Source organism: Sorex fumeus, unplaced genomic scaffold (assembly GCF_029834395.1).
Source record: "Sorex fumeus unplaced genomic scaffold, SorFum_2.1 ptg000063l, whole genome shotgun sequence".
In the NCBI taxonomy this organism is placed as follows: domain Eukaryota; kingdom Metazoa; phylum Chordata; class Mammalia; order Eulipotyphla; family Soricidae; genus Sorex; species Sorex fumeus.
In genome coordinates, this window is record NW_026606120.1 from 79,327,410 (window position 1) to 79,345,088 (window position 17,679).

Genomic DNA, 17,679 nt, shown 5'->3' on the forward strand with positions numbered 1-17,679 from the left:
AACAGCTCTAAATCCAACTACTGAACTAGAAGTTAGTGGCTATGGTAAATCTAAAAAGCACAGAGTAAGCTTATTGGATAAGATTAATAGATTTCATTTGGAACAATGAAACGTCCACTGATAGTGGCTGCCTCCAGTGTAAACTTCGGACAATTCTGAGACAGGCCATAACTCTTCACCTACTAACTATGCAGAGACTGAAATAACACAATATGGAAACAGTTCAAAGATGCCTTGCGTGGCACTTTTTTTACCATGCTTTACTTAGAGCCTTAATTAAAACACGTGGCTGGGAATTACAAGGTCCATAATCATAAAATGAACATTAACTTAATAAGTCAAAGTAGATCTTAAATGTTTTTCACAGGATGTGCCATCTCTCTTAAATCAGAACCATGTTGGCACAGCGGAAGTGCCAAAGCGATAGTACAGCAGGTAGGGAGTTTGCCTTGTACGTAGCAGACCTCGGTTCAACCCCCAGCACCATATATGGTCTCCTGAGCACTGCCAAAAATGAACCTTGAACTGGAGCAACAGTACAGTGGGCAGGGCATTTGCCTTGCATGTGGCCGACCCGCGTTTGACCCCAGGCATCCCATATGGTCCCCCAAGCACTGCAAGGAGTAATTCCTGAGTGCAGAGCCAGGAGGAATCCCTGAGCATGACTGGATGTGATCCAAAAAGAAAGAAAGAAAAAAAAAAGAACCCTGAGCAAAGACCCAAGAGTAAGCCCTGAGCACTGCGTGGTGTGGTTCCTAAAACCAAAATAATAACAGTAGCATTAGTAGTAATAATAATAATAGGTCTGACAGGAAATTATGGTCTTATTAACAGACAGGTGAAGAAGTAAGGTAGTTTGCCAAGATATTTTGAAAGGCTCTTAACTTTTTGGGGTGCTAAAGTGATTTTGTATTTAAGCTTTAAAAACAAAACAAAATTAAAAAGACTGCTCTGTGGATAAGATGCTTGCCTTGACTGAGTACGCATGGGACTACATATGGTCCCCCAGGAGCATCAGGAATGATCCCTCAACAGGAATAAGCACTAGACATAGTTGGGTGCGGCTCCAAACAAAAAAACCAAGAAGCCATATTAATCTTAAGAAATCAATCTTGTGCTAGTTAAATTAAGATATAATCCAAATGCTGGTGAACTGTCAAGAAACCTGGCATCAAAATATTTCCTAGTGAAAAAAAAATTGTTAGTGAAAAACAATTTTAGTTAAATTTTAGTTAGTGAAAAACAAAACAAAACAAAACAAACAAAAAAAACATACTAAAAAAATTTTTGTTTGGTGTGGGGTCAACCCTAACAGTGCTCAGGGTTTACTCCTGGAGTGGCTCAAGAGAACAAATGTGGTATCAAGGATCCAACTGGGGTTGACCGAATGCAAGGCAAGAGCCTTAAACCCCTGTACTATTTCTTAGGCCTGTTTGTAAAAAACACACTTGCAGAAAAATGCTGACGCTCCACTTCTCAGAAGTGTGTCCTTCTATTTAGATAAGGCTTCAAAAGTTGAAAAGTCATTTGACAACTGGTAGGTCCAAAATAAGTAAGAAGATTAGGATGCTGAATTAGTCCTCAGCATTTTTAAACAAGAGATATATCTTTTTCTCATGCTTATGATCTAAATGAGCAGCCTTTTCCAAAATGAGCCAGTTTTGGCAAGATTACTGTTTGTTGGGATGAGTGTTCTCTTAGTTAGCCTGATCAGTCACAAGTATCAGAGACCTCCTTGGAGGTTAGAGTACTCTGCCGATTGTCCTAGCATAAGCGCTATTGTTGTACATCACCAAAGGACACAAAGAATCACCTATGACTATGATACATATTTCATCTTTATTATCTAAGAGATAAAAGCATTTTTACAACAGGTTTTATGAATTTTAAGTTGATATTGCTATAGGTAATAGAGTAAACGAATGAGAAAACTGACCCAACAGTCTAATTAAATGGGTTTACATTCCAGCACCATCATTTTATAAGCAAGATAATTTAGACAAGTTAATTTTTCTTTTTTCTTAGGTTTTTGAACCACATCTAGTGATGCTCAGGGGTTACTGCTTACTCTGCACTCAGGAATTACTCCTGGCAGTGCTTGAGGGACCATATGGGATACCAGGGATCAAACCTGGGTTGGCCACGTGCAAGGTAAATGCCTCAACCACTGTATTGTTTCAACAGCCCCACAAGTTAATTTCTTACCCTCAGCTTTTTTCAACTGTAAAAGAAGAACATAGGGGCTAGAGTAATTCCTGAGTGCACACACATCACTGGGTGTGACCCAAAAAGCCTAAAAAAAGAAAGAAAGAAAGAAAGAAAGAAAGAAAGAAGAAGAAAAAAATAATATCTTTCTCTAAGCACTGCTGTTCAGATTAAATGACATAGGCTATTTAGGGCGATGTCCAATAGACAGCATGGGCATTATATGCTAACTTTACAATACCTGAATAATCATCTAATGTTAATGTTAAGTAAACATTCCTGATACTGAGCCACAAGCTCAAGTAATTCCATTCCATCACTAAATTGTTTTGCTGATTTATCAACTGCATGAGTGTTATACTTCTCATGTGTTTCATTCCATTCTTGAGTCATTTCTGTTGAACATTTATTTATACAAACAACTTCAGTGTGTTCAGTGTATGTGTGTGTGTGTGTATGTGTGTGTGTGTGTGTGAGTGTGTGTGTGTGTGTGTGTGTAGGGGGGAGTGTGCTTTATTAACGAAAGAATTCTTTACCTGATTATTTATAGTGGTCTTCTTCCGTATAGCTCCTAACTCAACTTCACAAAATTTTTTTGGTATCTCTAAATGTTTCTTTAACAATTCTGTGTTAACTTTGTGCAAAGTTTATATTCTTATCTACACTTTTGATGTTCTTATCCCCTGTTCACTTGCAACATACGCTGACAAACTCCTAATATGTACCTTCTTATGTTTGCAACCAGGTTACTTAATACTACAAAAAAAATCATGTAATACTAGAAATACTAGGAAGAAAATATATAATTTGGCAAAAAGATCATGCAATTAATTCATGCAGAAACACGCAAAATACACAAAATAAAAGCTCATGTGCAATCATGATTTTACGAATTTAAAATCCTTGGCAAGTAGTCTAATACAGGATTACAGGCTTACCCAAAAAGTAGAAAAATTAAATTAAACAAACACTTGAGTAAAAAGAAGACGACAATGGAGTCAAAGAGATAATAGCATAGTGGGGAGGGCATTTGCCTTGCATGTGACTGCTCCGGGTTCGATCCCTGGCATCCCATATGGTCCCCTGAGCACTGCCAGGAATAACTCCTGAGTGCAGAGTCATGGGTGAGCCCCGAGCATCACCGGGTGTGACCCAAAAAGCCAAAACAAACTAACAAAAAGAGACAGGCAACTTGCCATACATGTGGCTGACTCAAGCATTTTGATCCCCAGTACCCCATTTGGCTCCCTATGTCCACCAAGAGTGTCCTCTGGGCAGAGAGCCAGGAGTAAGCCCTGAGCACAGCTCATTATGGCCCAGAACAAAACAGAGAAGACAACACTATTTCTGGTCGGAAAGGCTAGCATAGAGATAGAAATATCAATACTCACTAAAGTAATTTATAAAGCTAAACTTAATGAAAAATTTAACATAAAACCCAGTAAAGTACCATTTGGGAGAAAATGTTACTTAATAAATATTATTGAATAAACTGATAAATGCTTTAATAAAAAGCAACACTATGGGACAAACATGCAATAAATAAAGACCTGGCTCATAGGAATAGGAACAATTTAAAAGAAACATTTGATGGGAGTAAAGGTATAGGTCATTCTGGTGGTGGGATTTGGGCTGGAACACCAAATGCCCATAATAACTGTATGAACAACTTTGCAAGCCATGGTGTTTAAAAAAAAATTAAAATAACAATTTTGAAACAAAAATTAAAAAAATTAAGACACATCTGAGAAAATAAACAGTATTTCTTAGTTAAAATAAATGTAGGACAAAAATAGCTCACATAAGCAAAAACACATCAAAATGGCCCAGTGATTATCAACAGGATTATAAAGGCTATCTCCCTTTGGGGCAGGAGTGATAGTACAGCAGGAAGGGCGTTTGCCTTGCATGCAACCTTCCTAAGTTCGATCCCCGGCATTCCATATGGTCCCCTGAGCACTGCCAGGAACAATTCCTGAGTGCAGAGCCAGGAATGACCCTGAGCATCAACAGGTATGACCAAAAAAACCTAAATCAATCAATCAATAAATAAAGGATGTTTCCCATTATGAGATATTCCATATCATTATACTTCTCTGTTAGGTCATCAAGTAGGTGGGAGAAAATTTATTGTACAACTGATCACACCCTTAACTTACAAACTCCATTTCAGGGTATACCACCCAAAGAAATGACTCAAAATAAAAAATTGTAAATAAGTGTCTGTAGAAACATATTAGGGAATTTTACATCATCCAGTTTAATTGGCAATATCTTTATTTCACAAATGAGAAATACGTAATACTCAGACTGCAAATATCTTCCTTGCAACTGTATTATTTGAGGGACAGGTTTAGGGTTTGTAACGATTCTAAAGTGATGCTCTGAGCCGCAAGTGTTCTTAAACCATTTCGCACCCAGGGACAGGTCCATGCCCTGCAACTCGAGTAGCAATTATAACCAAGGCACAGTTGAGTGGTTTTCAACACATCTACACTCAGACTGGCACCAATCCCTGGTGGTTGAAGAACACTGGTACTCTGTTCAAATGGAAAACGTGAAGAAGGGAACACCTGAAGCAACTACAACTATAAAAAGTCATATATGGGAGCTACACATTTGCAGTGTTAAGTTTTTATGAACTACTGCCAGTAATAAATAAAAAGTGAAACCCAGAACCTTTTTGCAGTAATGATGAAATCTATGTATTTTATTTATTTATGATTCTATAGGAGTTAACAGAATACCAACCTTCTGCATACAGTCGTTCGGCGAGGAAAACAGCATCTCGGTAAGCATAGTGATTTAGTGCTTGCCATATAGCAGCCTGGAAGAGGAGGGAAAAGAACATAAGAATCGCTTTCACGTAACCATGTGTACAGTGCCTTGCATAAAATACTTAAACCAACCTTCTTCACTTAAATGAGAAAACCTCAGTGTCCACAGTGCAAACACCACTGCATGGCTCCCAGTGTAACTGAGTTAATTACTCAACTCTCGATGGACTTTTGGGCCTCCGTGCCTTTGTACTTCCTTTTCCTTCATGAATAATTTGGACTGCTCTACCTACTTCTCACATGTAGAATCTAAAGACCAAGCTAAAAAAAATAACAAGCACCTCATAAATCTTTCATGGCTTTTATTTTTCTCAAAATTGCCCCTTCTAGCAGAGTGCCTGTATTATGTCAGTTCCCTGCTTACAGGTATACCTACCTCCCAAGACAAGCGCTTACAGCAATGGTTCTCAAAGAATTTCACATCTTTGAGGCAGATGTTAAAATACACAATACAGGGGCTGGAGCAACAGCACAGCGGGTAGGGCCCTTGCCTTGCACACGGTTGACCCGGGTTCGATTCCCAGCATCCCATATGGTCCCCTGAGCATCGCCAGTGGTAATTCCTGAGTGCAGAGCCAGGAGTAACCCCTGTGCATCACCAGGTGTGACCCAAAAAGCAAAAAATAAAATAAAATAAAATACATAATACATAACACCTCCCACAAAAACTTCCCTCTATTAAACCTCCACTCAAAGAAGCATGATAGCAAACAAATGAGTAAAACTATCTTAAAACTATGTGAATATTCATTTTTCAGTTATGAAATATCACTTAAGGCATAAATAATATTTTAAGCAATATATTTAGGCCCATGTACTTAAGCTAGGAAACAAAATCAGCCCGCCTATCTCCAGTCCAGAACTCAACATTATGTAGAAATCTGTGCCAACATCTACCATTCTCCCCCAAAGGTTAGAACTGCCACAAGACTGCACTCTTTCATATCTCACAGAGATCGTACACTGGCATCCTAACTGTGGTCACCTAGCCACACAACAACACACAAAACTAGTTGTGGAAATAAGAATTAGATTATAGCTAGAATAGTGGCAGGGCAAAAGAAACTGTGAAAGACTTCTTGGGACCAGAACAGGAAAATTGAAACTCGTGTGTAACAATCATCTGATGAAGACAGCTCCGACAGGGAGGAAAGAGAGCAACACATACCTGGTTCCCTCAGACCTCCCAGGCAGTGGGGGGAACGTGAAAGGTGAACTGAAATGGCCAGCCTCAAGACTGCCAAGTCACAGCGGGAAAGAAGAATGAGACCCCACCAGGCCTCCTGAAGGAAGATGTAGCACTAAAGACCCAACCAATTACAGAACCTCTCTGACAAAGATTCAGGGAGAAAATGTTGAGGATGGTTACGGAGCTCAAAGAAACAATGGAACAGACAGTCATTAAAACACAAGAAGATATGAAAGTTGAAATGAAAAAACTACAAGCAGAAATGATGGAGATAAAGAGGCTGAGTGGTGAAATGAAAAACTCACTGGAAGACAGAATAACAAAGAGTAGCTGAGGAAAAAAATTAGTGAGTTCCAGCTGTAGAAACTTCCAGACAACAGCAGAAGATGGGAAAAAGTCTAAAAATAAACGAACAGTAGGGAAGAGAATTTTGGAATGAATTCAAGAGGGACACCACAAGAATCACCAGGGTCCAGAGCCCAGTGAAGGCAACTCTCATGAAGAAGCAACAGTCAAAGAATTATCAGCAAGAAGTTTCCTGAGCCGAATGGCGCATGCACCCAGATGCAAAGGCCTGAAGGGTACTAGCTAAAGAAGATGCGAATAAAAGAGCCCAAGACACATCCTATTCAGAATGATGAGAGAGACAGAATACTGAAAGCAACAAGATCACCAAAGAAAGCACATTCAAAAGAGCATCCTTAAAGATTTATAGATTTATCAAATGATTTTCTGAGGCCCAAAGATATAGCAAAACAAACAAACAAACAAACAAAACCACCCTTCAATTAAGTGAGTGCCTCACCAAGAATACTTTACCCAGCTAGACTTTTCTTCAGATTTGAGGAAATGATACACAACTTCATGAATAAAACAGCAGACCAGGAGCTTCATAGACTTAAAACCAACTTTACGAGAAGAGCTGTAGGGGCTACTTTAAGACATGATGAATCACAAATGCACCAACTTCTACAGAAAAATGGCACGAAACTCCATAATAATTTCACTCAATATCAATGGCCTAAATACACAGTTTGGCAGGATGGACTAGAAAATTGAATCCACTCTTCTGCTACCTATTAGAAGCACATTTGAACAGTATAGGCAAATACACACTCAAAGTCAAAAGTTGGAAAACAATATTTCAAGCAAATAATCCCCACAAAAAGTCTGGGGTGGCCATACTTGTATCAGACAACATTAACTTCAGGCTTATAAAAGTCATAAGAAAGAAACTAGAGCAATACTACAGCAGGTCGAGTGCTTGTTTTGAATGTAGTCAACTCGAGTTCGATCCCTGGCATCCCCTTTGGTCTCCAGAGCACCACAGGAGTAATTCCTGAGTGCATTTCTGAGCGCAGAGCCCAGAGTAATTTCTGAGTGCAGAGCCTGGAGTAACCCCTGAGCATTGCCAGGTTGGTGCAAAATCCAAAAAAAAAAAAAAAAAGAAAAAAGGTGTGTGAGGGTGTGAGACAGAGAGGGTCATTTCTTAATGTTCATATATACATCAGGAAGAACTCACATTCCTAAACATGGGCAAGGGACCAGAAAAATTTAAAAAACAGGGGCTGGAGCGACAGCACAGCAGGTAGGGCGTTTGCCTTGCGCGCGGCCAACCCGGGTTTGATTCCCAGCGTCCCATATGGTCCCCTGAGCACCGCCAGGAGTAACTCCTGAGTGCAGAGCCAGGAGGAACCCCTGTGCATCGCCAGGTGTGACCAAAAAAGGCAAAAAAAAAAAAAAAAAAAAAAAAAAAAACCACCACCCAAAACTGCTACTAGTCTTGAAGGAAGACACTGATAGCAACACAATGATTGGAGATTTCCTCACCACTCTGTCACCTCTCAATTGATCAACTAGACAAACTCGCAAGGAAATATTAGCTTTGAAGGAAAAGAGGGGTTTATATGGCTTTTCATCCCCCAAAATCTGAATACACATTCTATTCTAACACAATGAGACATTCTCCAAGACAGACCACAAGCTGGGACATAAAACATATTTCCATAAAGTCAAGAGGATAGAAATCCCAACAACTATCTTTTCAGTCCATGATGCATTGAAAATAAAAGTTAATCACAAATAGAAGTGGAGAAGTAACTGAAACACCTGGAAATTAAGCAACTCACTACTCAACAACCAGTGGGTCAGAGAGGAAATCAAAAGATTTCCTGGAAACAAATGAGAATGAAGACATGCACTATCAAAACTTGTGGAAAAAGCAGTGTTAAGAGGAAAGTTTATAGCTATGAAAGTTTTCATCAGGAAGGAAGGAAGAGCCCACATAAATAACCTAACTACACAGTTTAAAAAACTGGAAAATAGCTGCAGAGAAACAGCCCGGTATCAAATCTCCAAAAGACTATCTGATACAGGGGCCAGAGCAATAGTACAGCAGGTACGGCAGTTAGCCGTGCATGAGGTTGACCTGGGTCAGATCCCCAGCATCCCATCTGGTCCCAGGAGTACACCACCAGGAGTAACCCTTGAGCATTGCAAGGTATAACCCCCCCCCCCCAAAAAAAGGCAAAAAAAAAACAAACAAACAAACAAAAAAAGAATAAGATTAAGAATATGGTACTGCCAAATCTTCCACTCTAGGGCCCTCTCAGGTTAGGGGCGGACAGAGTCACTTTTCTGCCTGAAGGCACAGCAGCCTGCACCTGACAGAAATGGCCCAGCCTCACATAACTTCAAGAAGAATGACAAGCAGCTGGATCTTCCCAGGAGGGACCGATCTATAGGTTGAAAACTCTGGGGTAGTCTCGGAATGGGGTTGAGGCAAATAAATCTAACAGAGCCCCCCATCCCCACTACAAAAAAAACCAGCAGCCCCCACCCACACTTGCCATCTTGCCAGTAGAGAAACGGTCCAGCATTACATCTTCAAAAGAACATGAGGGAGTCAGAGCGATAATACAGCGGATAGGGCATTTGCCTTGCATGCGACCGACTTGTGTTCAATCCCAGGCATCCCATATGGTCCCTGAGCACCGCTAGGAGTGATTCGTGAAGGCAGACCCAGGAGTAAGCCCTGAGCATCACCAGGTGTAGCCAAAAAGACCAAAAAAAGAGAAAAGAACATGACACTCTCTGACACAGAAAGGGCCCAGCTCCACAACCGAACCTCATCAAACTCCAAGCTACTGAACTATTCCAGCTCTATAGCTCCTGGTCCTCACAAGTCCAACTTCATAGTACACTCAGCCCAGTTGGATCACATCAAAGCTGACTGTTGGATTACAGCAGAAGGGACGAGCACGCTGGTGGTGGGACTGACGTTGAAGCAGTTAAGGCCCGAAACAACTGCAATTATGAACAACTTGGTAAATCACAGTGTTATGTAAAAACAAAAAACAAAAAAAAAAAAACAAAAAGAAACTGGAAAAAAGCAAAAGAAGCCCAAAGCAGGCGGGAGAAAGGAAATAATAAAATAATAAAAATAATAAAATAGAGCAAACATTAATAAATTAGAAAAAAAATCCAAAGGATTGATTAAACCAAGAGCTGATTCTTTGAACAAAAACAAGATTGATGTGTGTGTGTGTGTGAGAGAGAGAGAGAGAGAGAGTGAGAGAGAGACTCTAACCAAATCAGAAATGAAAGAGGGGACATAACAACAAATATCACAGAAATTCAGAGGACCATCAGAGATGACTTCAAAAAATCTTTATGGCACAAAATGTGAGAACCTAGGAAAAAGTGGATAAATTCTTGTACTACTATGACCTCCCAAGGCTGAACCAAGAAATAAGGAACACCTGAGCAGATGGATCATTGTTGAGGAATTCGAAACAGTAACCAAAAGCTTTGCCCTAAACAAAAGCCCAAGCCCAGATGGATTCACTAGTGAGCTCTTTCAATCAAACCTTTAAAGAAGACTTACTGCCAATCATTCTCAGACTTCAAATTCAGGAAACTGAAGAAATAGAAACACTCCGAACAGTTTTTATGAAACAAACATTACCTTGATATCAAAAGAGACAGAGACAGCACAAAAGAATTACAGACTGATAACCCTGATGGACACAAGATGAAAAGATCCTCAATAAAATACTAGTAAATCAAATCCAACAACTCATCAGAAAGATCATAAACACGCCCAGGTGGGAATGCAAGGCTCGTTTAAAATGCAGAAGTCAATCAATGTAATACACCGTCTGAATAAAAGGAAAAATAAAAATCATATGATCATACCAATAGGTGCAGAGAGCATTCGATAAGATCCAGCACTCACTCATGAAAAAAAAAAAACTCAATAAAATGAGAACTGAAGGAGCTTTCCTTAACACAGTCAAGCACTTAACCACAAACACAGTTGAGGCAATAGTAAAGTGGGTAGGGCACCTGGCCTGCATGTGACCAACCCAGTTTCAATCCCTGGCACCCTATATAGCTTCCTAAGCGCTGCCTGAACTGACCCATGAGAGCAGAGCAAGGAGTAAGTTCTGACCACCGATGGGTGTGACAGCAAAAACCAAAAACATTATACTCAATGGGGAAAAGCTAAAAGCCTTCCCTCTAAGATCAGGCACAAGACAAGATTGCTCTCTCTCACCACTTCTATTACAGTACTGGAAGTATTTGACAGCATTTAAGTAAGAGAAAACTATTAAGGCATCCATCCAGAAAGGAGAAGAGATAAATGGATCTAGAAGGTCACTTTTTCTTGCATTTTATCAGCCACTACATTACTAGAGTCTTGAGCATACTCCTGTTAGGATTAGGAAAGAATGTTTCTAGTTTGAAACTCAAAAAAAATTTTTTTAATTCATTTATTTTACTGTATTTAACACTAGGGCTGGAGCGATAGCAGTGGTAGGGCATTTGCCTTGCACGCAGCCAACATGGCCGACCCAAGTTCGATTCCTCCGCCCCTCCCTCCCTCCCTCCCTCCCTCCCTCCCTCCCTCCCTCCCTTCTTTCTTTCTCTCTGGGTCACACCCGGCGATGCTCAGGGGTTACTCCTGGCTCTGCACTCAGGAATTACTCCTGGTGGTATTCTGGGGACCATATGGGATGGTAGGAATCAAACCCGGGCTGGCCGCATGCAAGGCAAACAAACGCCCGACCTGCTGTGCTATCACTCCAGCCCCACCCCAGGGTTTCCAACCCCGAGACTGGTGTCCTCATCAATTGAAACAGCTTGGTTTGCACCTCTTCCGAGATTTAGCCATGAATCTGGAGCGCTGGGTTGATGGATGCATTTATTCAGCAGCTGTGGGATGTGGGTGTGGCTGGGGGGAAGAGGGTGGGGCTGTTGGGGCGGGGCTTGTTACCCGAAACTCGAAACTCGGGATGATTTTTACCATGCAAAGTCCGATAAAAATAAAATTAGATGAAATAATGAGTATGTCAGTAACTTAATTTTTGGAAATTACAGATTTCCAAGTTTAACAGACTAAATTCAACCATCATCTACAGAGCTGATGCCAGAGAAATAGAGAAACAAGCTTTGCATATGCAGGACCCGAGTTCGACCCCTGGCATCATACAGTTGAGTTCTAGCACTGAACCACGTAAGTCAGCTGGCCAAATACTGCCAGGAATGGGCCTGGGGTCTCCTGGGCCCCTGGATGAGGGGCCACCAAAAACAAACAAACGAAAAAAAACCCTAGAAACGAAGAAAAAAGATATTTAGAACCCACTTTCTCTTGTCGAGACCCAGTCTATAATAGAAACTTTTCCTTTAAACTTTAGTTTCCTAAATAGTCTTCTTGCCTCTAGGCTGTAATGAAATGCATGCAATCCCAGGATTACCTCTCTCACACATAAATCTCACCACCAAAGATAGATGAGAATGAGAAAGTTGAGTTCAAAATTCATGTTCTAGGACTACTATTTCTATGTCTTAGAGAAATATTTGAATGTCTGTAGTCTTAAGTCTCTTCATTTGAAATAAGACTCCAGACACAGACAGCAGGTAGCGTTCAATCCCCAACACCCCATATGGTTAAAGTCAGTAATATTTGAACTTGTTTTTAGCACCAGAGTAGGTTTCTAAGTTTGTAGAGCAGTAAATGTAAAATAGACCCAGAGTTCCAAAACAATTACTCATCCAAGAAACACTGAACATTAGCTATGTTAAAGACAATTATGATAATTAGGTAAATAACAAGTAGGATAACCAGCGAAACGGAGAAAAAAAATAAACTTATTATTTTGCCTTCAAGAAGTTGTAAGTCCCAAAGTCATGGGATGAACAATAAATGTCCTTAGGGAATCTCAACTTTCGGACAGCAGAGCTAAGCAAAATATCTTATTCAGAAAATAATAAAAGATATTCAAATCTAATTCGGCCCAGCAATTATTTTCTAAATGCTTAATATGATCTTCCAGCCCATGAGAGATAAACAAGGACACACAGACACAGCTACAAATCAAGATGACCAAGTCATTTCTCTGAGCTTTGGTTTTGATTTGGGCTAACACCAGGTGGTGCTCAGGGCTTACTCCTGGCTCTGTGCTCAGGGATCACTCCTGGCAACCTACCTGTTGTACTATCTCCCCAGTTCCACTTAGGAGAATATTAAAGTAATGTCTTTTTCACTGTAACATAAACTTAAAGAGGCAGAGATCTGTTTTGCCCAGTGTTATGCTCCCAGTATCTACTTTTTAAAGTGGGTTTATAGTGACTCATTACTAATAATGAGTCATTACTACTGAATGAGTAAACAACTAATTGCTGACTTATGGTAGTCCTCCCACTGTGGACCTAAGTTTCTCTTTACACCTATATAGCCAACAGTTAAGGAACTCTGGAAATCTCTACTCACGAGAAACTCGAGAGCATACAGGAGAATGATTTTGTAGTGCAAATCAGATCACCTATGGACTCTTCAATTAAATATGAACATTTCCTAAGAATCTCCTTGCTCAACTGATTGTAAGTGAAAGAACATGGTGAGTAAAAAGAATATACCCAGGATTTTGGTCCGTACTCAAATTTGTTTGCCAGTACTTATAGAGCAGTACGAATTAATTTTATCAGCTCTATCTCTTGGAGCTGTGTGGACTAAATGAAAAAATACATACACTTGTAACCCTACTATATTGATGGGCACATATTATTTGCTGAAAGCCTTTTCTCTCTCTCTCTCTCTCTCTCTCTCTCTCTCTCTCTCTCTCTCTCTCTCTCTCTTCCCTTTTTGAGTCACACCCGGCGATGCACAGAGGTTATTCCTGGCTCATGCACTCTGGAATTACTCCTGGCAGTGCTAGGGGAAACACATGCGATGCTAGGAATTGAACTGGGGTCGGCCGTGTGCAAGGCAAACGCCCTGCCCGCTATTGCTATCGCTCCAGCCCTGCCCATCTCTTAATATAAGCAAATTTTAAAAATACAGGCTCTAGTTCCCAGGGGGCTGAGTGATAGTACAGTGGGTAGGGTGTTTGCCTTGCATGCAGCTGACCTGGGTTTGATCCCTGGCAACCCAATTGGTCCCCAAGCAACATCAGTACAGAGCCAAGAGTAACCCCTGAACGTCACCAGGTGTGGCCCCCAAACCAAATAAACATCTTTCAGAGTATCCACCACAAGTACTTATCATATAGATATGTCATAAAAGACCCACACAATCCACTATCAACCTTAGATATATTTATTACCCAGAATATTTGACACATATACTATGATCATAAGAACCTAGAACTTTGAGCTATTTCCTTTTCTTTTCTCTATTTTTGGCTTTTGGATTCCATTAGTGTTCAGGGAATCACACCTGGTGGGGCTCGGGGGACCATGTGTGGTGCCAGAGACTGAACCCACATTGGCCACATGTAAGGCAAGCGCCTTACCGGCTGTACTATCTCTAAAGCCCCTGTTTTCTTTTGGTTTATGGGCCACACCCAGCTGTGCTCAGGGCTTACTCCTAGCTCTGCACTCAGAGGTCACTCCTGACAATACTCAGGGGACCATATGCAGTGCCGGGGAATCAAACCCAGGCATCCCATGTACAAGGCAAGTGCTCTTTCCACTCTCTCTAGCACTCCTTCCTCCCTCTTTCTCTTTTTTTATTTTTGTTTTTGTTTTTGGGTAACATATGGCAGTGCTCAGGACTTAGCCCTGGTTCTGCCAGACTCAGGGATCACTCCTGATGGACCTGAGGAACCATACAGGGTACTGGTGATAGAACCCAGGTCGGCCACATACAAGGCAAATAAATGCTCTATCCTCTGTACTACTGCTCCAGTACCTAGTCTTCTTTCTATTTTTTTGAACTCTTCTTTTGAAAATTAAGCAGATGGCTCAAGAGAGTAAGTGCAAGCTCTGAATGCTGGAGGCCTAGGGTGAGTCTAGGTACTACACCTAGTACCTAGTCTCGGTGTCCTGAACACCACCAGGAGAGCCTCCTGAGACTCAAAACTTTTTAGCAGCACCTTGTCCATTTGGCTTTAATTGGCAGGTGAGACCCCAAAACCAAAAAATAAATTTAAATGGTAAAATAAGGAAATAAAAGGCTTTTTTAAAATCCCGCACACTCAAGAACCCTATTCACCTCTGATTTAAAAATCAAACTTTGTTCAGAGTATCTTTCCTTTACCACCATTTCTTATTTTTAAAATTTTTTTTTTTATTAGTGAAACACCATGAGGTACAGTTATAGACATATAAATTTTTGTGCTTGGGTTTCAGTTATACAATGATCAAGTACCCATCCCTCCACCAGTGCCCATCCTCCACCACCACGGGTCCCAGCACCCCCCCCCCCCCATTCCCCCCGTCCCACCTGCCTCTGTGGCAGGGCATTCCCCCTTGTTCTCTCTCTCTTCTTTTGGGTACTGTGTTTTGCAAAAGAGGCATTGAGGGGCAATCATGTTTGGTCTATAGACTACTTTTAGCATGCTTCTCCCACCCTGGGAGGGTCCTCACAACACCCTTTATTTGGTGCTCTCTTCTCTATCTGACCTTCCTTTTCACCTAGCATGTGTGGCTGGCCTTCAAGTCATGGAGCAAAATTCCTGGTACTAATCTCAGCCATTCCTGGGTGTTAGTCTCATGCTTTGTTGCTTTATGTTCCCCAGATGAATGCAATCTTTCTGTGTCTATCCCGCTCTTTCTGACCCATTTCGCTTAACATGATACTTTCCATGTAGTACCACTTGTATGTAAATTTCATAACTTCATCTTTTCTAACAGCTACATAGTACTCCATTGTGTAAATGTACCAAAGTTTCTTTAACCAGTCATCTGTTCTCAGGCACTCAGGTTTTTTCCAGATTCTGGCTATTGTAAAGAGCGCTGCAATGAACAAACAATTGCAGATGTCACTTCGACTATACCTTTTTGCCTCTCTGGGATATATTCCCAGGAGTGCTATAGCTGGGTCAAATAGGAGATCAAACTCTAATTTTTTGAGAATCGTCCATACTGTTTTCCAAAAGGGTTGGACCAGCCGGCATTCCCACCAGCAGTGAAGGAGGGTCCCTTTCTCGCCACATCCGCGCCAGCACCGGTTGCTTTTGTTCTTGTGGATGAACCACCATTTCTTAGGATGGTCAGAAATGGATGGTGAAAGAAGTCAACTCAAACTCCTCAAAAAAAAAAAAAAAAAAACCCGAAGCAAAATTTGCTATTATAGGAGAGCCCGGCAAGCTACCTTGCTGTATTCAATAATACTGTGCCAAACACAGTAACAAGAAGTATCAAAATGGAGATGTTACTGGGCCCCATGGAGCAAATCAATGAACAATGGGAGGACAGTGCTACAGGAAAAACGTTACATATACTTTTACAGCCTTCTGTTCAATTACCTCTAAGTTCCTGAGTGACAGCATCTTTGGGTAGAATTGGGGGGGGGGACAGAATTACTCTCTAAGGAACTATAAACTGCTAGATGATGACCAGCAGGGCCAAGATCAGTTCCCTGATTATTAAATTACTTTTACCCAACTGCTGGTGTGCTTATGCCTCCTCAAAAAGGTATCACTCAGAACATTATCTGGGCAGTTCTCCCAATTAAAGCCAAATGGACAATGTGCTGCTAAAAGAAAGCTATGAAGCTAAATAGAGCTGTCCCAATCCTTTGATTAAGTTAATAGGTCTTAGGTTGTATTAATTAAAAATATAAATAAATCAGAGGCCAGAAAGATAGCACAGAAGTTATGATATTTGTCTTATAGGTGAAGATGTTTGTCTTGTACGTAGCTGCAGCTATGAATTTCATTCAAATACCAAGCACCATATATAGTCCCTAGAGAACCACCAGGAGTGGCCACTGAGCACCACCGGGTGTTGTTCCCCACCTCAAATACACACACACACACACACACACACACACACACACACACACACACACCATATGTAACCCAAACCCTTACTTGCTCTTCTTCTAAAACATGAAATACTATTTAAAATATAAATAGGGCCAGAGAGATAGTACGGGAATCAATTAAGGTATTGACTAGGTGTGCATGGAGCTGACCCTGGTTTCACCTCCAGTGTCACAGAGCTCCCAGCACTGCTGGGAGCAGCCCAAAGGCTGTGCCAGGAGCTGCCCCCAGCATTGCAGGGTGTGGCCCACATCCCACTTCATCCCAAACATAAACAGTGTTCTTTTAAAAGGCTCAAATGTGACCAAATAAATTGTTTTGTTACAGTTTTCCTCAAAAAGAAAACAGCGGCTGGCTTTTTTCAGTCCATACAAGCAGGTCTTGAAAGCATTAGATACAAGACGGTATAAGAAGAAAACAAATCACCATGGAAATCTCCCTGTTACACATCAACAGCGTTATTTCTATAACTCTCATTCAGTTTAGGTCTAAGTCAGTGGTTCTCAGTCTGAGTGCATTTCTTTTGGGGGCCTCTCAGGCAGTGCTTAGGGCATTCCAGGGTCACTCCTGGTGACACACTGCCAACAAGGCCAGGTGGTTTTTGCCAGGTCCTGAGGACTTGGAGCTATGTTCAGGCCCTGGAGTGTCAGGGATCCCCAGGGCCACCCCAGCACTGCTGGGAAGCCCTGTCCCTAGGGTCACGCCTGGTGTTGCTTGGAGCCTGTGCTTAGGTGACCATGTGGTGCCAGGGTTGGGACTTGGGTGCCCCTAACCCTTCAATCTGCAAAACTGTGTCCACCAACCAATGGCCACTGAGCAACCTCTCAGAGGAGTTTCTGGTTATCACAAACAGAGGAAGGTCATCTAGTAGAAAGAGCTAGTGGATGCTCTACAACACTCCAACACTGTACAGGAGAGCCTCCCCCACCTGATAAAGAATTAGTTTTCCCAAAATGTGAACTGTCTGTGCATTGCCAGAGGTGGCCCCTATACTTTACCAAGATTGAGGACTCCTTGTGATTATTACTACATAACTGGATTGTTCTACTTCTCTGTATTTTTCCCAATCTCTTGCCTCTTTCCTCCTTGCCAAGAACACCAGATTAATCTTCTGAAAACTGTGCTTTTATTGCATTACCTCCTGTCCAAAAATCTATACTGCCATCTATCAATACAT

The 17,679-nt window shown here is 41.3% G+C and overlaps 1 protein-coding gene across 5 annotated transcripts in view; it reads right to left on the reverse strand.

Annotated features, from left to right (window-relative positions):
* Positions 1 to 17,679, reverse strand: part of CDC27 (cell division cycle 27) — a 61,319-nt gene that overhangs the window by 38,133 nt on the left and 5,507 nt on the right. For 4 of the 5 annotated variants that reach the window (XM_056127172.1, XM_056127171.1, XM_056127170.1 and 1 more), the window contains exon 2: positions 4,957 to 5,032. In XM_056127172.1, the coding sequence (XP_055983147.1) occupies positions 4,957 to 5,032 (76 nt within the window). Of the gene's footprint in view, positions 1 to 4,956; positions 5,033 to 17,679 lie in introns of those variants that run through there. The other variant, XM_056127175.1, reaches the window with a different exon arrangement.